This window comes from Podarcis cretensis (assembly GCF_951804945.1).
Source record: "Podarcis cretensis genome assembly, chromosome: Z".
NCBI classification, from domain to species: Eukaryota; Metazoa; Chordata; class Lepidosauria; order Squamata; family Lacertidae; genus Podarcis; species Podarcis cretensis.
In genome coordinates this window covers 50,663,692-50,686,849 of record NC_137184.1, presented here as the reverse complement: position 1 = coordinate 50,686,849, position 23,158 = coordinate 50,663,692, and the positions used below count along the sequence as shown (strand labels likewise).

At 41.4% G+C, this 23,158-nt stretch overlaps 1 protein-coding gene across 7 annotated transcripts in view; it reads left to right on the top strand.

Annotated features, from left to right (window-relative positions):
• The first annotated feature begins 485 nt into the window (after positions 1 to 485).
• MAP7D3 (MAP7 domain containing 3) overlaps positions 486 to 23,158 on the top strand; it is a 95,707-nt gene continuing 73,034 nt past the window's right edge. For 2 of the 7 annotated variants that reach the window (XM_079962755.1, XM_079962752.1), the window contains exons 1-7: positions 515 to 847; positions 8,442 to 8,543; positions 10,389 to 10,469; positions 11,274 to 11,437; positions 15,085 to 15,196; positions 18,975 to 18,995; positions 19,961 to 20,062. In XM_079962755.1, the coding sequence (XP_079818881.1) occupies positions 754 to 847; positions 8,442 to 8,543; positions 10,389 to 10,469; positions 11,274 to 11,437; positions 15,085 to 15,196; positions 18,975 to 18,995; positions 19,961 to 20,062 (676 nt within the window). In that variant the 5' untranslated portion in view covers positions 515 to 753. Of the gene's footprint in view, positions 848 to 7,758; positions 7,821 to 8,441; positions 8,544 to 10,388; positions 10,470 to 11,273; positions 11,438 to 15,084; positions 15,197 to 18,974; positions 18,996 to 19,960; positions 20,063 to 23,158 lie in introns of those variants that run through there. The other 5 variants (XM_079962758.1, XM_079962754.1, XM_079962757.1 and 2 more) reach the window with 5 other exon arrangements.

Sequence of the window (23,158 nt, the reverse complement as noted above, 5' to 3'; positions counted from 1 at the left end):
TACTACAGTTCCCGGGAGTCCTGGAGACGAAGCCACGGGCTTTCCACGTGAGGATGACCCGACACGTGTACATTCACGGGTCCTCCTCCAGGGGAAAAGAAGCGACGCGCAACGCCTCCTCCTAATGGGTCGCGCCTTTTTTTCGATTTTCAGTTTCACGGATCTGAGGTAAATTTTGGTGGGAAAAGGGAGGATTCGAATCCGCCGCTCCAGAGGAGGTCGGGAGAAATAAAGAGAGCGCGCGCTGAGGGGGAACGCGCGCTCCCTTTCTCTCCCTCCATTGAGGAGCCGCTCGAAGGCGGCAAGTGGGAGCGCTGCGCGCCGCTCCCTCCGTCCCTCCCCTCCAGACGCACGGGGGACGCTCAAGGGCGGGCGCGAGGCCCGGCCTCGCTCCCTACCCGGCGCATGCGCCTCCAGTCAGTCCTCCGAAGTCGGGTCTGAGACTTTTGGCGGGAAAGGGGGCCTAGCGCCGCTCCGAGGGGCGGGGGGGGGCGAAGTGCGGGGCTCGAGCGTGCGCCGCTCCCTCCCTGGAGGTGCCGCCGGGGGCGGTGTCAGGCGCGCGATCGAGTGGGGGAGGGAGCGCGCGTGCGCAACCCGCCTGACGGACGGGGACGCTCAAGGGCGCATGCGCAGCGCTGCCGCGCCTCAAGTCAGCTTGCCGAAGTCGGCCCGCCCGAGTGGGAGTCCGGGAGCAGCGGAGCGCGCGCCTGCGAGTGGGGCTCGCGCCCCCCACACCGCCTCAGTGGTCCGAAAATGGCGGAGGGCAACGGCGCCGCCACGGGCCCCGAGACCCTCGCCGCCTCGCCTCCGCCTCTGCCGCCCCTGAGGGGGCTCCGAGAGAAGATGGGTGAGGGGGCGCAGGGAGAGGGAGGGGAAGGGGTAGGGCAGGCTCCTCCTATTCTCATCCCCTCGCAAGACACCTCGTAACCCCCCCCTCCCGTGATATGCAACAAAATTCAGATACAGCTATAAAATCCCTAGGGTAGTAAGATAAAACCTTTGGAGCAGGCATTTTCATTAAAAAGTTTTTTATGAACCGCCCTATTGCCCCTTAAGATCATCATCATCACTTTTAATTTGTATACCGTCTTTCTATCTTACATTACTCAAGGCGCTTTACAAGCTGAAGAAACAAAGATGACTTTTAAAGCCCTGTTTCCTGATACTTCTCCAACCTGGCTCCTCCGTTTTGTCTTGGTCCTCTCCCTCCTCAGTTGGGTCATTCTCTTCTACCCTTTTTCTGATTTCCCTCCATCCTAGACAGATGCTCACTGGTTCTGCCTCTTTTTAGTGTGTGTGTGTGTGTGTGTGTTTGTGAAATTTATTGATTTAAATATCTCCTTTTTATTAGTTTTCCAGCAGCTTCAGAGTCAGTTCACAAGAAGTTAGCTGAGCAAACTGCAAGCATGTTAGTATCTAAGGCGCTACAAGATCTTTAGTTGTCATTTTAATGTACATCATGTATTATTTTCGGTTTGTGGATGATTCTGGTACCAGTCACTGTCTACTCCTATTCCCCCCCCCCCCCCCCGCCGCCGCCAAATAGGCAGCACAATGAAACTGGCAGATCCACAGCTGGGACACTGAAATCTGCGAGCAACAATGAAATTGACAGTTTTCTCTGTCTTTAGCAGACCAGCTGATCGGTTTGCTGGAGAGGAAAAAAAGGCTTTTGGAGTTTTCCAAACAAATTACCATATTTTTCCATGTACAAGATGCCCCCATGTCTAAGATGACCCCTATCTTTTGAGCCCCAAATTCAGAAATAATTAATTGCAACATTCTGTGTATAAGACGACCCCCAATTTAAAACTTAATTGGTGGGGGGATATAGTCTTATGCATGGAAAAATACAGTGTATCTGCTACTGAATCAAGGGTATCTTTTGTCTCAGTCTTAGCACAAAACTTACTAGTGCAGCATTTTTTCCACAAACGCCCTCCCTTGTACCTATGATATATCGAGGCATACTGGTACCCTGGAATTTAAAAAGAAGTGGATATTTAAAACAGCTTCCTGGCCTGATCTCCTGACAGGCAAGCCCCCCTCTTCATTGATCACACAGAAAGCAAATTGTTTAGTTGTGGAGGTGGGTGGGTGGCTAGCCTCTCACAACCCCAAAATAAGGATAGGTCTATATCTCATACAGGAGGTCACATTATGAATTGTGCCATTTTGGACAGGAAGACAGCCCTTTTGTGGGCTTCCCTGCATTAAAAATTATCTGAAAATGGAAGCCTAACGTCGTTGCCTTCTTCTTCTTCTTTGGCAATCCCTCATAGCTGAGTCAGATTGTCTTCCATCAACACGGATTTTAGCAGTGAGCCCATAAGTGACAGTGGAGGCCAATTCTGGATCCGCACGTCCTTCCACAGTGGGGTTTCTGGGCGGAAGTTGATCCCAGTGAAGGTTCTTCCTCTTCACCCGTTTCTCCCTCGCGTCCCAAGTTTGAGTGTCTTCAAAGCCCAGGACGCCTTTGGTCAAGGCTGTTCTCCAACTGGAGCTATCGCAGGCCAGTGTTTCCCAGTTGTCGGTGTTTATACTACATTTTTAAAATTTGCCTTGAGATCTTTCAACCTCTTTTGTGGTCCACCAGCGTTACACTTTCCATTTTTAAGTTTGAAAGAGAGTCGTTTCTTTGGAAGGCAACATGACCGGTTCAAAGTTGATTGTCGCTTCAACACTGACAGTCTTTGCTTATTTCAGTACACTGGCATTAGTTACAGCAGGCATGTCCAAAGTCCTAAAAAAACCTCAACAGCTTTGGTTGGCCCTTTGGTTGGCCCTCACAGTCCTTCACTTCATCAAATCCGGCCGTCTTTGAAAAAGGTTTGGACACCATTGAGTTATAGTGAGCATAGGAATATGACTGTATAGAACTCCCCAGAGATCCACTCCCCAAGGAGAAAGGGAAGAAACCACGAAAGACTTCAACAAGGGACAAGGAAGCGTTGTACTATAATCAGGATCAAGAAAGTCAGCAGAGGGGGCAAGGAAGTGACTTGAGATCCTCAGACATTAGAACACCGGACTGAAGGTTAAGACCTAAAGCGAAGAAAGGACGGACACAACCCGAAACCAGGAAGAAAGGGACGATGGATAAAACTAGAAGAGAACTTTCTTTTATATATCTTGCTATTTCTGAGTAATATTAATGAAATAATGGATTGTGCCGGAAAGGAAATAATTGGCTTTAGCAGAAAGACTTGAAGGTATTAAGTATAAATATAAATTTAAATTCTAAATTTTAAAGTTTATGGTTCGGAAGGTAAAGATAAAGTTAAGATAATATTGATAAATTGAGATAGATTGTTAAGATAAATTATTTTTGACAAATATGGGAAGAATTTCTTGAAATAATGATTAAATTGGAATACAAAAAGGGAGGTATGAGGAGGTCTAAGACACAAGATAATGAAATGAAGTAACTTTGAATTTATATACTTTTTTCTTTTTTCTGCCTTTTTTCTTTTTGTCTTTGTTTATTTACTCTGTTGTTTTAATGTTTTTGTATTTTTGAAAAGTTGAATAAATATTATTATAAAAAAAATAAAAATAAAATATAGTGAGCATAGGAACTGCCTTATCCTGAGTCAGACCTATTGGTCAATCCAATGCAGTATTGCCGATGAAAATCTCCAGGGTTTCAGGCAGCCCTGTGTGGAGATATTGGATGTTTGAGCCTGGGACTTTCTGCAGCCTTTCCGTATTAGTGATGACATATTTGTTAACTATCTGAACCTTACAGACTTGGCAGTGCTGTAGAGTCGAGCGAAGTGGTACCACGAACATGAATGCATGGGCAGAGGAAGAATGCAAACTCTCTTATGAAGGAAGAAGCTCGGGGAGTCTAAATACAATAGCAATGCTTTTTCCACTTGCATGATAGAGACATCATTGTGTCTTTCGGAGATGCAAGTTATTTCAAAGTTGGACTGGGAATCCGTTGTGATTTGCAGCGCTAGGATCTATTGTCTCAGGAAGTTTCGAATGGATGTTTTCATGCATTTTTAATCTTACTAAAATTAAAACCGTTTGAGATGGGGGGAGGAATTAAGGGGGTGTCTTTCAACTGTAAGGGAAGGGAGTACACCAAGTTTCGTTCAAATCTGATATGGCAGGTGATGAAACCCTTGGGGTTTTTTGCGTCAATTTGATGTGGAATGATCCTACTTGGAATTACTGTTTAATTTAGGTTGACAAGTCTGAAATTATAAAGATTTTCTCTACTCCACATGTTATACTAAAATGGAACAGTTCTACTGTCACACCTTCTGAATGAAACAGCCTCAGACTTCTTACATATGAACTGACATTTTACCAGTAATTTCAAATACAGTCAGAACTGAGACCCAAAAACTAGACCTGAAACAGGACATCTGTTAATGGATCTCCCAGGGTCTTTTTCTTTTATTCCAAGAAGCTGGGGGAGTCTCCCATTTGGACTGCAGTCATGACACTAGGAGAGAGTCCAAAAGTTTAGGGAAGCTTTTAATATTTATTATTATTATTATTATTATTATTATTATTGTTGTATTTTAATCTTTTGTTGGAAGCCGCCCAGAGCAGCTGGAGAACCCCAGCCAGATGGGTGGGGTATAAATAACTTCTTCTTCTCCTTCTTCTTCTTCTTCTTCTTCTTCTTCTTCTTCTTCTTCTTAATTGGGGTGTATTAATGGGGTGTATTGATAATGCCTGTGAACTTGACAAACAACACATATAGGGGGAAAAGTTCCCAGTGAGAGGGAAGGCAATTTCCTCACATAAAGGGGCGGGGAAGAGGGGAAGAGGAAACTAGTCAACTTCCCTGCGTTGAGAGCAAGCAAGGAAAAACAAAGAAACATGAAAAAGGAAGCATAATTTCTCAATGCAGTGAGGTGGGGGAGCATGAAAACAGGAAGAGATCAACATCTGTTTTAGTATACTAGTCTATATGCAGGGCACAGAGAATATTAGATCTATATTTGGCCTCTGTGTTCTTGAATTAATTTCCATTAATTTTAATGTCAGTCTGTGAATATGCTATCTTCTTACTCCAGGTCAGTGAGACAAATTGAGTGTCGAGAGGGTCTGATTTCTTACCAGTGATGTTTTAATGTATTTTTAATCTCCTGTTGGAAGCCGCCTCTTGTTGGAAGCCACCTAGAGTGGCTGGGGAAACCCAGCCAGATGGGCAGGGTAGAAATTATTATTATTATTATTATTATTATTATTATTATTATTATTATTAACTGCGTCCCCCTTGAAGCAAGTGTTGTGACAATGGCATTTGTTCAAGGGGAGAGGGATGCACCCAGGATAATGCCATGCGCCACACTTAGATAATGATGAGTTAAGATCCTTATGCTGGGGGAGGAATTAGTTCAGAGGGGTCTTTTTTATCATTGTGTTGTCAATTTAAAGCCTGTTGCAGTTATTTGTTATCTAGCACAAGGAGATCGGCAGTTCGGCGCTTGTTATTCTATAAAGCATGATGTAAATATCCATAGCAGGGTGGATTTGATTTCAATCACGAGTCTGTAAGACTTGATTTAAATCATTTTTTATTAAAGTACTTGGAGGTGATTGTTTTTGGTGCAGCCTGGGGAGGATTATTGCCATGACAGAACAGTTGTCATGGAGAGGGGGAATGCTTTTCCTTCTTCCTCCTTCCCTCCCTTCCACAGTGCTGAGTTCGAGTGAGGACCGAAATCGGGGACAAGGAAGCCAGCCGCCTTGTTTTGCTTGCAGAATCCTTAGTGTCAATTGTAGAAATATAATTTCTTTTGATCAGCTGCTGAAGAAGCATCTTTCCCTATGAAATCAGGAGATGATGATGATGATGATTATCATCATTTATTAATTCTACCCTGCCCATCTGGCTGGGTTTCCCCAGCCACTTTGGGCAGCTTCCAGCAAAAGATTAAAAATGCATTAAAACACCAGTCATTAAAAACTTCCCGAAAGAGGGCTGTTTAAAGATGTTGCATTGTGCCTGAACTTTGACATTCCTGATTTGCTGTGTTGTGTATGTTTTGCATTCACAGCATCTATGCCTTTGTGTCGATTGTAGAAACCAACTGCATTTTCCCATGCGTAAGACTCTTATTTCGCCCCCAATTTTTGAAGTTTAAAAATGGGGGTCGTCTTAGACTCAGAATGTTGCCATTCTTGATTTCTTCAATTGGGGCTCAAAAAACAGGGGTCGTGTTAGACATGGGGGCGTCTTAGACATGGAAAAATACGGTAATTTCTTTTGATCAGCTGCTGAAGAAACATTCAGGTAGGTAACCGTGTTGATCTGACGCAGTCGAAATAAATTAAAAAATTGTCCAGTAGCACCTTGGAGACCAACTCAGCTTGTTTTTAGTAGAAGCTTTCCAAGTGGGTTTGAATCTCAATGCTTAAAAACCCTGTTGCTCCCATATTTGTATTGTTTATTGTTATATTTGATTGTTAATCCAAACTTAATTCTATTGTGCTTTATGCTCTTTTAGTATGGTATGTAAAACTGGTCTTGACCCTGATATACAGTGGTACCTCGGGTTAGGTACTTAATTTGTTCCGGAGGTCCGTTCTTAACCTGAAACTGTTGTTAACCTGAAGCACCACTTTAGCTAATGGGGCCTCCTACTGCTGCTGTGCCGCTGGGGCATGATTTCTGTTCTCATCCTGAAGCAAAGTTCTTAACCTGAAGCACTATTTCTGTGTTAGCAGAGTCTGTAACCTGAAGCGTATGTAACCTGAAGCGTATGTAACCCGAGGTACCACTGTATAGTGGGAGGGTGGGTTGGGGATTTTCTCCGAAGGGTAGTAGGATTCAGTGGGTATGGTCAACCTGCTGGCGACTGTTAACAACTGAAAAAGCAAGGGATGGTATGCAGATGACCCAAAATAGCTTTAGCATGTATTGCTAAAGCATAGCTTTAGCTAGCTTTAGCATGTACACAGGAATCCAATATCTCTATTCAGACCAGGTCTCTCCATAGTTTTCAGTTGAGTAATAAGTTGCAATTCAGCAACTTCTCTTTCAAGTCTATTTCTGAAATTCTTTTGTCATAAGACAGCTGCTTGGAGATTCTGCATTGAATGTCCTGGGAGATGGAAGTGTTCTCCTACTGCAATGATTGGGCAAACTCGGCCCCCCAGCTGTTTTGGGACTACAATTCCCATCATCCCTAGCTCACAGGACCAGGGGTCAGGGATAATGGGAATTGTAGTCCCCAAACAGCTGGAGGGGCAAGTTGGGCCACCACTGCTCTAGATCAGGCATGGCCCAACTTGGCCCTCCAGCTGTTTGGGCACTACAACTCCCATCATAACTAGCTCACAGGACTGGCGGTCAGGGAGGTTGGGAGTTGTAGTCCCCAAACAGCTGGAGGGCCAACTGGCTTCTCTGCTGTGTGATTCCTGATTTCAGATTGATGCCCATTTATCCTTTGGCATAGAGTCTGGCCTGTTTGCCCAATATAGGGAGCCGAAGGGCACTGCTGGCATTTGATGGCATACACAGTGTTAGAAGATGAGCAATGAAATAGGCCTGAGATGGGATCACGTTCTGATACCCGTGTCCATGTTAAGTCTGCTTTCTGTATTATTGTGGGTGAGGAGTTTTAGAACTATGAGCTTTTGATTTTTAGAGACATCTCTGCACAAGGAGCAGGTTTGAATACTGTCGTACCAGCAAGTTTCTCCCCTCCTTTTTTTATTTATTTAGCCAAAAAAACATTACATATATAATATGTATATATTACATATCCAACAAAAGAAGGAAAGATAGAAAAAAAGAAAAATGAAAGAAAAATAAACTAGAAATGAAACAGTATCCAATAAACTTCTTTGTAAGGAATACAAGCCATCCTTTCTCCTATTAGTTATTTCTTACAGGTTTTTATAATTATAACATTTCCTCTTATGACTTCAGGCTCGACTCCCTAATTCGTATCTTGACTTCCCCACCCACCAGTGGTTCCTAATAAATCATATTTTGTTTGTCTGTTTTCTCTTAGTACGTCTATGGATTGCCTGTGGTATTTTAGGCTACGCCAAGCCAAGAGAAGTACTGAGAACCACGTTTTTTCATGTAGTTTATAAAAACAACTCATTCTCTCTTTATTCTCACATTTGAGTGATTTCTTATTGATTCTGTAAGTTGAGCTAGTTCTAGATACTCGCTAAGTTTTAAGAGCCATTCTTCTTTTGTCGGCAATACGTTGTTTTTCCAGGGTTTTGTAATCATGATCCTGGCGGCCCCAGTCGCATATAGAAAGACTCTTTTTATTGTCCTTTAGAATGTCCATTGTGAAAATTCCTCATAAAAATAATTCTGGTTTTTTTGACATGATATACGAAGAAATTTTAAAAAATGATGAGACATACCAGCAAGTCTTGCATGAAGCCTGCCGCCGGAAATACATTGTGGATTTTCGCTGTAATAACTGTGATTGTGGTCTTTTTTACAGTCGCTGCAGCCCAGGTGTTAGCAGAAGAAAGAAGAAGCCAAAGTGGTGCTAGTCCTGTTCCACTCCAATCTGCAGCTGGTATGAAATCTTCAACCAGGCCAGGTAAAATTCTTACATTTAAAAAAAAAAAAAAATCCATTCCTGTGGCTACCTTGGTTGTGGCTCTTCGCATCCTTCCGCTTTTTAGTTCACGAATCTGTGCTGCTACTTTTAAAGTTGCATATTCTCCTTCTCAAAAGAGTCCCATTTTGACATACTTCAAAAGCTCGGTAGGAATTGGTCTACTTGGGCCAGTGAAGATGCTGTTTTTGTTTTGCAAAGCAGGAAATGACCACATGGGTAAGCAACCTAAGGCCTGGGGGCCGGACCCAGCCCAGTGGCCTTCTCAATCCAGCTCGCAGATGGTCCAGGAATCAGCGTGTTTTTACATGAGTAGAATGTGTGCTTTTATTTAAAATGCACCTCTGGGTTATTGGTGGGGCCTGCCTGGTGTTTTGACATGAGTAGAATGTGTGCATTGATTTAAAATGCATCTCTTTTTTTGTGGGGCATAGGAATTCGTTCAATTTTTTCCTCCAAAATCTAGTCCGGCCCCCACAAGGCCTGAGAGACAGTGGACCGACCCTCTGCTGAAAAGGTTTGCTGACCCCTGCATTTACTTTTCTCTTAAAATAATCTTTATTATACATCATTTTACATAGTGCTTAACAAATATGATACAATACATTACATACATTACATATAATACGTACCCAACACACCTACAAATCCTACGTGAACACCACAAATATTCGACTTCCAACGCTTCTCTTTGTACTTTGTTGCCAGTCTTACCTCTACCAGACATGGCCCAACTTGCCCCTCCAGCTGTTTGGGGACATCAGGGATAATGGGAATTGTAGTCCCCAAACAGTTGGAGGGCCACATTTGGCCATGCCTGAGTTAATATCTTGACCCTGCTCCACTGAAAAGCATTGGGTGTTCAGTAGGACGGTTCATTAAAAAACTCTATTTTGAAAATGCCTGCTCCAAAGGTCTTATCTTACTACACTAGGAATTATATGGCTATATCTGACGCGGGTGGTGCTGTGGATAAAACCTCAGCGCCTAGGACTTCCGTGTGCTGTGCTGGTGCTGGCTCGCCAGATGCAGCTTCGTCACGCTGGCCACGTGACCCGGAAGTGTCTTCGGACAGCGCTGGCTCACGGCCTCTTGAGCAAGATGAGCGTGCAACCCTAAAGTTGGACACGACTGGCCCGTACGGGCAGGGGTACCTTTATCTGAAATTTCATACATATCAGTTAATATCTTGACCCTCCTCCATGAAAATAGCTGTTTACTTGGCCATTTTCCTATGTCGTGAAGGCTGGAATGTCAATTCAGCGGAGTAGGGTCAAGATATTAACTGATATATTTTGTATATTTCAAATATACACCTGGACTTGTTTTGATAAATTTCTACAGGAGACTTTGTGGTTTTAAAAGTCATAATTAGGAAAAATGGTAATAATCGCATATAAAAGAAACAGTATACAAGAAGTAAATAGGATAAAGGAAGTCTTTTATTTTTATGTTATGTTTTCTTTGTGTAAGGGGATAGAAGTTTAATTTTGATAATTAAATTGTCAACGGTGGTGGGTTTGTATGTACAAGTTTTTGTGGGCTATGTTGTAAATAAAGTATTTCAAAAATTTTAAAAAGTTATTAACGATATGCACGAAATTTCAGATATATCTGTATAACCCTTAGTGTAGTAAGATAAGACCTTTGGAGCAGGCATCTTCAAAAAAGAGCTTTTTATGAACCACCCTAATTCTGATGTTAACCAGCATCCCTGCACATCAGGCTGGAGTTGCACTCCTGGGAAAAGAAAATTGCGCCCATTGATCACTTGTTCCTCCAGAAATCTCAGCCTTGTAACCAGTTCAACTTTGCCGTCCTTTCCAGTGATCGATGGTTCCACTTTGAGAACAGAAGAGAGGCAAAGGCTGGCCAGGGAACGGAGAGAGGAGCGCGAGAAGCAGCAAGGTAGGCATATATTTAAAAGTATGGATAAAAAATGCAGCCTGTTGCATTTGTGTGGCAGACAGGGTGGATCTGATTTCAATCAAATCAATTTAAATCACTAGTCAGTCAGACCTGATTTAAATCACTAGTCAGTAAGACTTGATTCAAATCAATTTATTTTACAGAAAGGTTCAGCCTTGCTGGCATCCTCTTAATCTGGACAAGAAGAGGAAGGTTTCATTTTTGGAAGAATAAATTTTCAGAGTGGTTTTGACAGTTCTATTAAACATGACTGATTTGGTTCTAATCTTAGAAATACATTGAGAGAAAATGATGAAATGATGGTGAAGTTTGATAAATTAACTGCTTCTATTTGGACAGCTTTTCTGCTATACTCGATTGGAAGGAGAAAAAGACGCATTCCCTTCATAACCATTTAAACAATTTATTTACCTAAAACAATAGCATCATGGCATCTATGTTTGTTAACTGATGTGTTTAAACAATTTTTTAAAAAAAGTCTTAGTATTAGCACACATGAAAAACTTAAAAGAAATCCTTATTTCCTGATAAATAATTGCCTTTGGGCTAGAATGTCACTTAAATAGAAAATCTTTAGAAAGATTTTTCCTCCAAAAGCATTTTATTTTAAAAATCTGATTTACATTTTTTAAAAAATCTGATTTACATTTTTAAAAAATCTGATTTAAATCAAAAAATCTGATTTACATTTTAAAAAATTGATTTAAATTTTTTAAATCCGATTTTTTTAATTTAATTTTTTTTAAATCATTGATTTTTATCCACCCTGGTTGAAATTTGCAGCTGCCAAAGAAACTCAGATATTGGAAAAGGAGAAGAAGGCCAAGCTCCAGTATGAGAAGCAAATGGAGGAGAGGCAGAGACGACTGAAGGAACAGAAGTTGAAGGAGCAACAAAGGAGAGTAGCAGTAGAGGAAAAGCGGAAACAGAAGCTGGAGGAGGACAAGGTATTGTAGAGCTGACCAAACTTGGCCCTACAGTTGTAGTCTCAAAACAGCTGGAGGGCCAGGTTGGACCATGCCTGCATTAGAGAGACACTATGATAGTGGCACTAGTTATAGCTGTCTTAATCATCTTTTAGAGTATAAGGCAGGGGTGTCCAACCGGATGCCCGCAATTTATTGCAATTTCTCACACTTTCCGTTTTATTTTTGTTTTAATTTTTAAAAATCTTTATTAAACATTCAAACATTACATACATAAAAATACAATGTAACCTGTATACAAACTCCATGTACAAACTCCATATACAAACTTTGCTAAGAAAGGAAAAAAAGTAAAAGTAAAAAATAGAATAAGAATAGTAATAATAATAATAATAATAATAATAATAATATATCATTTCTCCCCACCCATCTGGCTGGGTTTTCCCAGCTACTCTGGATGGCTCCCAACAGAATTATTATTATTATTATTATTATTATTATTATTATTATTAAAAATTTATACCCCGCCCATCTGGCTGGGTTCCCCCAACCACTCTGGGCGACTTCCAACAGAATATTAAAATACGGATCAAGGATGAAATCAGTAAAACAGACTTCTGCTTATTCTCATTATACCATATTTCAATTTGTAATTTTACACACATTGTCTTTTTGCGATTTCTTAGTTCTTATCAAAAGGTCCTTTTATTTGTCACCTTTCAGTTACAAGAGTTAATCTATGTCTGCCAGAAGTTTTTTGTTACCCCATCAGTATTCAAATATTCTTTCAATACTACCCATTCTTTATTCACCTTCTATGTCGAGTATCCTCGAAGTCTCCCTGTCATTTTTGCCACTTGTATATATTCTACCATTTGGGCCTGCCAATTGGTTTTTGTGGGAATATTTTCACTTTTCCAATTCCTCACCACTCAAATTCTGGGTGCTGTTGGTGCATACATGAAGAGTGGTCTAACCTTTTTCTTAATTTCTGTGGCATGATTCCTAATAGGAGGGCCTCCGGTTTTTTTGTAAATGGGAATTTGAGTATCTTTTTCAGTTTATTATATATATATTGTGACTATTTCCTCCTTGCACTAAACTGGGATTCCCAGAAGCAACTGGCTGCCCAGTGCCCAGAACAAGATGACTAGATGGGCCATTGGTCTGATCAAGCAAGTCTGCTCTCCATTTTTTTTGTAAATGGGAATGTGAGTATTAAAAAAAATCATTATATATACCGTATTTTTTTCGTCTATAAGACATCCCATGTATAAGATGCCCCTTATTTGGGGGGGGGGACTCAGATTTAAGAAAATGGGGGGGAGATGGCCCCGTATATAAGATGCCCCCTAATTTTTGACATTATTTTTTAGGGAAAAAACCTAGTCTTATACACGGGGAAATACGGTAATGTCCCAAAATTCTCTTATTTTCTTGCATTCCCATCACATACATAAAAAGCTTTCTTTGACCTGCCCCCTTAAGAAAAGTTCAACAACCTTGACCTGCCCCCCTAAAGAAACTCAACAACTTTGGTCTGCCCCCCTAAATAAATGCTTGTCAACTCTGAACACCCGCCTTAAAAATGGGTAGATCACTGCCAGTCTCTCTCCCACCCTCCCCCCCCCCCCCGGAAGTAGATCACAGTCTCTTGGGAGTCGAATGTCCTAGGCATAAGGGACAACTTGGAAGGGGTCACAATGCCCACAATCATCCCTTCATTGCATCTCGCATGTGTGTGTGTGTATAAAATTAATCAAGAAAAAAAAGAAAGAAATATGAAAAACAAAATCCATATACACAAAAATAAAAAAACTATCATTTACACCCTTGTGGCTTCCCTCCACCGCAACCCGACATCTTGTATGTTATAAATGCTTTAACATTGTGTCTTGTAGGAATCAATGTAAAGCCATTACAGTGGTACCTCGGGTTAAGTACTTAATTCGTTCCGGAGGTCTGTTCTTAACCTGAAACTGTTCTTAACCTGAAGCACCACTTTAGCTAATGGGGCCTCCTGCTGCTGCCGCGCCGCCAGAGCACGATTTGTGTTCTCATCCTGAAGCACTATTTCTGGGTTAGCGGAGTCTGTAACCTGAAGCATATGTAACCCGAGGTACCACTGTATTAATTTTGCCTTAGTTTCGAACATCTTGACATGCTTATTCTATGCATATCAATATGTTACCCTTAGAACAGTGTTTTTTCATATTAACAGGTTGGTCATTGCATCCCTTAAAAAATATCTAGAAGTGGTTGCAATTACAACGCTCCGTTAATCATTCCATTCGGACTGATTCAGTTCACAACTAGTGAATTTGGAAGATGTTTTGCTTTTGTGTGTGTGTGTGTATGTGTATTGGGTTTGACAATTTAATCAACATAACATAAATCACAGAAAGAAATAAACATATTTCCCTTTCTGCCAGCCCAACTTCCCCTTCTGATTCTTTCTAATCTTTTATCCTTCTGCCTATTTTAAACAAGATTAGTTTAAAATATGCAGAATGAGAAAATATTAGAAAGAATATTTCTAATTTCTAAGAATAATATCATTCCCCTTTACCCAAATCCTCTATTTTTTTCAAAAAAATATACCAAGCCATTAAAATCCTATATTATGCTTGTTTCTATATAATATATATAGATATATATAGATATCTTTATTAAACATTCAACACATATTTACACAACAATTTACCATATTACAATTTATGCATGTACACTACACAGAAAAAAAAAGAAAATAAAGAATAAAGATAAGAAAGATAAAATAAACTTTCGATTGTTCTCAAAAAACTGAATCTCATTTGTTATTTTTTACACAGTATCATGTTCTTTTACTTTGTTTCCTTAATTTTCTTCAGAGAAAAATTATTTAGTTTATTATCTATACGTTACAAGAATCATTCAAGGTCTGCCAGGAGATTTTTGCTATCATAGTAGTTTTTCAAATATTCTTTATTTGAGCGTGGAAACAAACAAGCTTAAAGAATATTTAACCTTGTCTGTTTAAGCTTAATATTTTAAATTTTAAAAAATCTGATTTAAATTTTTAAAAATCCAATTTTTTATTTTTTAAATCATTGATTTTTATCCACCCTGTTAAAACTCCTCTGGAGAGGGATTCTTACCCTGTTTAGGGAATTTTTAAACGTTTAATGTTGTATTGTGTTTTTGATATTCGATTGGGAGCCACCCAGAGTGGCTGGGGGAACCCGGCTATATGGGTGGAGTATAAATAAATAAATAAATTATTATTATTATTATTATTATTATTATTATTATTAATGCATATATTTTATATCTATAGCAATATCTTATCTATCATCTCTATCTATCTATCTATCTATCTATCTAATGACTTCATTAAATAAATTTTAACATAATCATTCAAATTACATTTTACAATTTCAGTGAACCACCCCCCGCCATGACTTCACCCAACTTCCCTTTCTGATTTATAACATCTCTGTTCCATCTGCTTAAATTTTTGTATTCCTTATCTGTTAAAATTAAGGTTGGAACATTTGTCTCTTCTTCTCATTTTTAACCTCATAATTGTATTTTCTGTTTATATTTGTCATATATTATATATGCATTCATCATAATAATTTTCCATAATAATTTTCGCTGCCTAACTCCAGAGATTTTTTGATCAATAGGAGCGCTATGAGGCGGTGCTGCATCGCACTCTGGAGCGGAGCCAGCGGTTGGAAACTCGACAGAAGAGATGGTCCTGGGGCGGCTCTGTGACTGATTCAGACGGCAAGCCAGGTAGGTGTCTGGGGCTACCTTTCTGTTGGCCTGGAGAGATGCTGCCAGCCAGAGGATTCTTCTTCTTCCTCTCCTCCTCCTCCTCCTCCTCCTCCTCCTCCTCTTCTTCCTCTTTTCCTCCTCCTTCGCCTCTCCTCCTCCTCTTCCTCCTTTTCCTCCTTCTCTTCCTCCTCTTCTTCTCCTCCTGCTCCTCCTCCTCTTCTTCTCTCCTCCTCCTCCTCCTCCTCGTCTTCTTCTTCCTCTTCCTCCTCCTTTTCTTCTCTTCTTCTTTTCTCCTCTTTTCCTCTTCCTCATCCTCTTCTTCTTCCCTTCCTCTTCTCTTCTTCTCCTCCTCCTCTTTTCCTCCTCCTCCATCTCCTCCTCTTCTTCTCCTCTCCTCCTCCTCCTCTTCTTCTTTTTCCCATTTTCCTCCTCTGTCTCTCCTCCTCTCCTCCTCCTCCACTTCTCCTACTCCTCCTCTTCCTCTTTTCCTCCTCCTCCACTTCTTCTCTTCCTCTTCTTATTTTCTTCTCCTCTTTTCCTCCTCCTCCTCACTTCTTCCTGTTTTCCTCCTCCGTCTCTCCTCCTCCTCCTCCTCTTCTTTCCCTCCTCTTCCTCTTTTCTTCCTCCTCCTTCTTCTCTTCCTCTTCTTCTTTTATCCTCCTCCTCCTCTTCTCTTCCTCCTCCTCCTCCATCTCTCCTCCTCCTTTTCCTCTTCCTCTTTTCTCCTCCTCCTCCTCCTCTTTTCTTCTTCTTCTTCTTCTTCTTCTTCTTCTTCTTCTTCTTTCCTCCTCCTCCACCTCCTCCACCTTCTCCTGCTTCGTCTCTTCTCTTCTCTTCTTCTTTTCGCCTCCTCCTGCTCCTCCACCTGCTCCTCCTTTTCTTCCCCCTCTTTTTCTTTTTCTCTTCTTTGGCAATCCCTTTTGTGGGATTGCAGAGGTCAATTCTGGACTCACACGTCCTTCAGCAGCAGGGACATTGGATTCCAGGCAGGAGTTAATCCCGGTGTGGATTTGCCCAGCGTGCCTTCCTCTTCGCCCGTTTCTCTCTCGCATCCTGAGTTTGAGTGTCTCCAAAGCCCAGGACACATTTGGTCAAGGCTGTTCTCCAATTGGAGCGCTCACAGGCCGGTGTTTCCCAGTTGTCGGTGTTTATACTACTTTTTTTTTAGATTTGCCTTGAGATCTTTCAACCTCTTTTGTTGACCACCAGCATTACGCTTTCCATTTTTAAATTCAGAAGAGAGTCGTTGCTTTGGATTTGCTTTGAGACAGTCTTTTAAACGCTGCCGGCCAGAGTAGTCAGTGCTGGGCCAGTTTAGACCACGAGTCTGGCTCCCTGTAAGGCAGCTTTGGATGTATGAAAAACTGAGCATGGGAATGAAGTGTGGTTTGATTTAAAAGTAAAGGTGAAGGGTTCAGTAAATGTGGCCTGTTTAAACTGGCTCTTTCTACAGAAAGCAAGGTAGCTTTCCTATGTCAGTTATCTTGCAGATACTTGTTAGACCAGGAGTCAGCAAACTTTTCCAGCAGGGGGCCAGTCCACCCTCCCTCCAGAGATGCATTTTAAATAAACAAAAGGGCACATTCTACTCATGTCAAAACATGCTGATTCCCAGACCGTCCATGGGCCGGATTGAGAAGGCGATTGGGCCGGATCCGGCCCCCAGGCCTTAATCTGCCTACCCACGTGTTAGACATTTGATTTTCAAAGTTGGCCTGCAGGAGAGAATGAGTACAGAGTCAGATCTAGTTATTTTGATTAGTGATAATGGTTCTTTGATCCTAAATACGGCTGATTCTCAGTCATAAGAATAGAAGAACAGACTTGCTGGATCAGACCAATGACCCTAATAATAATAATAATAATAATAATAATAATAATAGTATATTATTTATACCCCACCCATCTTTATTAAAATACAATAAAATACAATAAATCTATTCATCTTGTTTTTGGCATTGGCCTGCCAGTTGCTTCCAGGAATCCCAATTTAGTGCATGGAGGAAATAGCCACCCATTGCTGTTTACCACCCCCACAACGGCTACTCGGAGGAACTTTCTGTTTGAGCCTGGACATTCACTTAGCTATCATGGCTAATTCCCTTTCCTGACGACAACAACAACAACAACAACAATTTATTATTTATACCCTGCCCATCTGGCTGGGTTTCCCCAGCCACTCTGGGCAGCTTCCAGCAGAATATTAAAATACAATGATTCATCCAATATTCAAAGCTTTCCTAAACAGGGCTGCCTTCAGATGACTAAAAATGATTGAGCAGAGGGGAAACTTTTTAAATAGACAAGCTTTCCATTTCCCTTGTGGGTGCCTCCTCCTAGAGACATTTCTACCTTAAAAATAGTTAATCGGGTCCGGTGGCGCACTGTTAAAACCTGTCCCGTTTGGAGCAAGGCGCTCCTGTCGGATTCTGCTTGTCATAGGAGTGTAACAATGAAGCGAAGAGTAGGCGAGTTTCTGTGAGGCTTCCCGGTGCTTGATAACACCTGAGTCTTTTGCATTCATATTGAAGGTTAATATCAAAAGGGGTATAAACTCCCTTAATCTATATTTTTATGTCCTTCTGGGCTGAAACAGTATCTTTGTAAGGGTGGCAGGCCCTTGGGGTGGCAGAGCACATGCTTTGCATTTGCACAGCCCGAGACCACATAACACCAGTCCTCAAAGACCTACATTGGCTCCCAGGACCTTTCCAGGCACAATTCAAAGTGTTGGTGCTGACCTTGAAAGCCCTAAAAGGCCTCGGCCCAGTAGACGTGAAGGAGCACCTCCACCCCGGACACTGGGGTCCCTCTCCCGAGGACCTTCTGGCAGTTCCCTCCCTGAGAAAAGTGAAGTTACAGGGAACCAGGCAGAGGGCCTTCTTGGTTGTGGCACCAGCCCTGTGGAACGCCTGCCCATCAGATGTCAAGGAAATAAACAACCATCTGACTTTTAGAAGACATCTGAAGGCAGTCCTGTTTAGGGAAGCTTTTGATATTGGATGAATCATTGCATTTTGATATTTTGTTGGAAGCCGCCCAGAGTGGCTGGGAAAACCCAGCCAGATGGGCAGGGTAGAAATGTTATTATTATTAGTTGTAGCAGTATTATTATTATTATTATTTGGAAGAGCCCAGGTTCAATACAGTGGTGCCTCGCAAGATGAAAAGAATCCGTTCCGCGATTCTCTTCGTCTAGCGGTTTTTTCGTCTTGCGAAGCAAGCCCATTGACGGCTTAGCGGATTAGCGCTATTAGCGGCTTTTAGCGGCTTAGCAGATAAGCAGATAAGCGGCTTAGCGGCTTAGAAAAAGGGGGGGAAAGGGGGGGAAAGTCGGGAAAACTCGCAAGACATTTTCGTCTTGCGAAGCAAGCCCATAGGAAATTCGTTTTGCGAAGCACCTCCAAAACGGAAAACCCTTTTGTCTAGCGGGTTTTTCGTCTTGCGAGGCATTCGTCTTGCGGGGCACCACTGTACATCGCATCTCAAGTAGAGCTGGGAATGTTCCCTGCCTGAATCCCTGAATATCTTCTGCCAGCCAGTGTTGGCAGTACTGAACTAGGTGAACCCAATGCTCTGACCCAGGATAAGACAGCTTCCTATGTTGTTAGGTACTGGCAGATTGGGGATTTAACTAATGTTACATCTTGTAATGGGATTGTTCAATAAGAGTGGCAGTTATTTAAGATTAAGAACCTTAATCCTGCCTTGCCCCTTATTTCTGAATGTTTTCCTTGTGAATTCTCTCATGCTTGTTTCATCCTTGTGATTTTTGTTTACAAACTTTATTTCACAGAGTTGCCAATTCCAGATGAAGGTGGGTCTAGTATCTATTTGCCTGCTTGCTATTATTTGAACTAACCCCATTAGCCTTGGCATTCTCCTTCAATAGCTGGATTTAAGCAACGGTAACTTCCTGTCTAGAACGGTGTTGCTTAGAGGCCTTCCGTAACCCACGCAGAGCTGCGTTCCTCTTAACCAGGCAATTGCTTGCATGCAACTGACTTGCTGCTTCCTCTTTGAGATCGAAAGAATTCATATGACCTGCTTGCTCATAAGATTATTGTATACACTGCATGAAAACCTTAGGCATGGCCCCTTGGAATATTTTCTGGTGTCTGGTGTAATATAGCCTAGATGCTGCCTCCACCATAGGAACTATTTACCTGCCTACCTGTTCACCCACCCAGTCTGCTACCCTGCTATTTCTATGAACTGAGTCAGAGACGCCAGAGTTGCATGTCCCAGGCAGACATCCTTTTAGGAGTTGTGCCTGTGTCTCAAGAGTTGGAATGAATGAATGAATGAATCTTTATTTGTGTCAGCCATCAGCCATAGCAACAAAACAGGAATGCAATATACAAAGAACAGAAATCAAAAGTCGATGGTATAAAAGACACTTTAGGGTCCTCAACCAGCAGCCAAATAGTGGATCTTCTGATGGCCCCAGCTCAAAACCTGGCCGCCTTTGCTATCCTCTGCTCCTCTTGACCTGCCAAGAGGAAGGAGACTGGCAGTGGTTGGGTGACCCGGAATGGACCTTAAAAGAGGGGTGAGAATCTCATTCCTCAAGTCATTATAAAGAGTCCAGACCAGATAGCAAAATTCATGTGAAATGGCTGTTTTAGGGGTTGTTTTTCGAAGTCTCCAATGGAGTAATATATTTTGCATTCCTTTCTATGGGAAAGCACACCTTGGTTTTGGAATGCTTTGGTTTCCGGAACAGATTCAGTTTGAGAACTTAAATCTACCCTGTGCTAAAGTAATAATTCCTTTTTTCAGGCAGCAAGCGCTCTACCTCCTCAGCAAACCTTAAGCAAGCGGAAACTGTCATCAATAAGCGCCTTTCATCCTCAGCAGCACGTCTGAATTCTCCCAGCAAGGGTGAGTGTATGTTTGCAAAACAGCAACAACATAGTATGCTTTTCCATCTTTACACCTCTTCGTGATATTTTGGCCTTAAATTCCCTTTTCTGACTTAATTTGTTAACCCAGCGGACAGTGCATATCTCCACCCATTGGTTGCTGGATGTGACAAGGTCCCTTAGAACAGAAGAGTCATGGTAGACACTTTGCAGACCCCCTCAGTTCTGGAATTCAGGAAGCCAAATTATTACCCCTGATTTCTCTGGTTTGCCAGAAGCGGTTTAGTCATGCTGGCCACATGACCTGGAAGCTGTACGCTGGCTCCCTCGGCCAATAAAGCGAGATGAGCGTCGCAACCCCAGAGTCAGTCACGACTGGACCTAATGGTCAGGGGTCCCTTTACCTTTACCTTTATTTACAACATAGTCCACAACAACTCATACATACAAACAAACCCACCACCATTGACAATTTAATTACCAAAATTAAACTCCTATCCTCTTACACAAAGATAACATAAAAATAAAAGACTTCCTTTATCCTGTAAATGGCCTCCTTATTTACTTCTTGTATACTATTTCTTTTGTATGGGATTATTACAATTTTTCCTAATTATGACTTAAAAAACCACAAAGTCTCCTGTAGAAATTAATCAAAACAAGTCCAGGTGTATATTTTGGGGCACTTTTTGGAAAAGTATTCTCTGCATTTTCCCCATTCTTTTTGGAATTCTTATCTGGATTGTCCCCTAATCGTCTCTGTTAATCTGGCCAATTCAGCATAATCTAATAATTTATCCTGCCATTCCTTTTTTGTTGCCACCTACTCTTCCATACTAACCCATCAGTATTTGCATGCTGTCAATCACAAGCACTTCCATTTGACCCATGACTTATGTATTGTGTTTTTCCGTGTATAAGACTATATTTCCCCCCAAATTTTTGAAGTTTAAAATTGGGGGTAGTCTTGTACACAGAATGTTGCCATTCATTATTTCTTCATTTTGGGCTCAAAAAAGAGGGGTCATCTTATACATGGGGGTGTCTTCTACACGGAAAAGGACAGTAGTCAGGTGTCTGAAAATTGGTGGTGGTTTTTCCCCCCTATCCTTTTTTTCCCTTTTCCTGTTTTTTTTAAAAATATTTATTTAAATAATACAGCAAAAATAGAACAACAGAAAAAATGAAATGAAATTGAGAGAAGAAAAAACACAGTTCAAAAACATTGAAAACAAATATTTTTCGCTCCATAAGACGCACATAGTTTTTAGAGGAGGAAAACAAGAAAAAAAATATTTTGAACGAAACAGTGGACGTATGATTTTTGTGGTGAATGCTGTGGCCACAGACACAGATTTGACAGTGAGTTTGGGGTAGCCCAATGCAAAAATCCTGAGAATCCTTGTGGATCCGTTCTTTGTAACCACGTTTCTGTGCCATTGCGGCCCCAGGCAACAGTGGATGCGTGATTTTTTTGGTTCAGGCTGTAGCCATGGATATGCTATGTGATCTGATGGTGAATTTGGGGTGGCCCAATACAAAAATCCTGAGGATTCATGTGGATCTGTGCTTTGTAACCACATTTTTGCACCACTGCGGCCCCACAAAACAGTGGGTGCGTGATTTTTTTGGTGCAGGCTGTAGCCATGGACATGTTAGGTGATCTGACGGTGAATTTGGGGTGACCCAATGCAAAAATCCTGAGGATCCATGTGGATCTGTGCTTTGTAATCAGGTTTTTGCACCATTGCAGCCCCACAAAAAAGTGGATGCGTGATTTTTTTGGTGCAGGCTATAGCCATGGACATGTTACGTGATCTGATGGTGAATTTGAGGTGACCCAATGTAAAAATCCTGAGGATCCCCCCTTCCAGGCAGCCTCCTTTATCTTGTCCCTTATCTCTTTCCCTTATCGCTTACCAATCAGCTGCTTCCTTTCAACACCCACTTCTCTCTTGTTTGCCTTAGTGTCTTTTCCTCAGCTGGATTAGTTTTTTGCTCCTCCTTCTCTTCTAATTTCTCTCCTCATTGCTTTAGTCTTCCTGTCTCCTCTCCTTGCAAGTTTGCTGTCTTTTTTTTTTTAAAGATATTTATTACATTTTCAGATATTACACAAAAAGAAAACACACCGATAAAAAACAAACAACAAACAACAAACAAACAAGTATAATTTCAATCCCTTATTTTCATATACCTAACTTCCCCGACCTCCTCATACCTCCCCTTTTGGTATTCCAATTTCTGTATTGTCAGTTCAACAAATCCTCTCCCTTATTCTCAAATTAATTTTCACTTTTCCTTTCTTTTTTTCTTAATCAATACCGCTGAAAACCACTTAACTTCTGAACCCACGTCATTCTAGCACTCATTAATTTTACAGTATTTCCTAAGATAGTCCTTAAATTTCTTCCATTCTTCTTCCGCCGTCTCTTTTCCCTGGTCCCGGATTCTGCCAGTCATCTCTGCTAGTCCCATGTAGTCTATCATCTTCAACTGCCACTCTTCCAAGGTGGGTAGATCTTGTGTCTTCCAATACTTTGCGATGAGTATTCTTGCTGCTGTTGTTGCATACATAAAAAAAGTTCTATCCTTCTTTAACACCAATTGGCCGACAATACCCAAGAAAAAGGCTTCTGGTTTCTTCAAGAAGGTATATTTAAATACCTTTTTCAATTCATTATATATCATCTCCCAGAAAGCCTTAATCTTTGGGCACGTCCACCAAAGGTGAAAGAATGTACCTTCACTTTCCTTACATTTCCAGCATTTATTATCGGGCAAGGGATAGATTTTTGCCAGCTTGACTGGGGTCATGTACCACCTATATATCATTTTCATAATATTCTCTCTCAAGGCATTGCATGCCGTAAATTTCATACCGGTGGTCCACAATCTTTCCCAGTCAGCAAACATTATATTATGACCAATATCTTGTGCCCACTTAATCATGGCTGACTTAACCGTTTCATCCTGTGTATTCCATTTCAACAGCAAGTTATACATTTTTGACAAATTCTTAGTATTGGATTCTAACAGTTCTGTTTCTAGTTTTGATTTTTCCACCTGGAAGCCAACTTTCCTGTCCAACTTATAAGCCTCCATTATTTGGTAATAA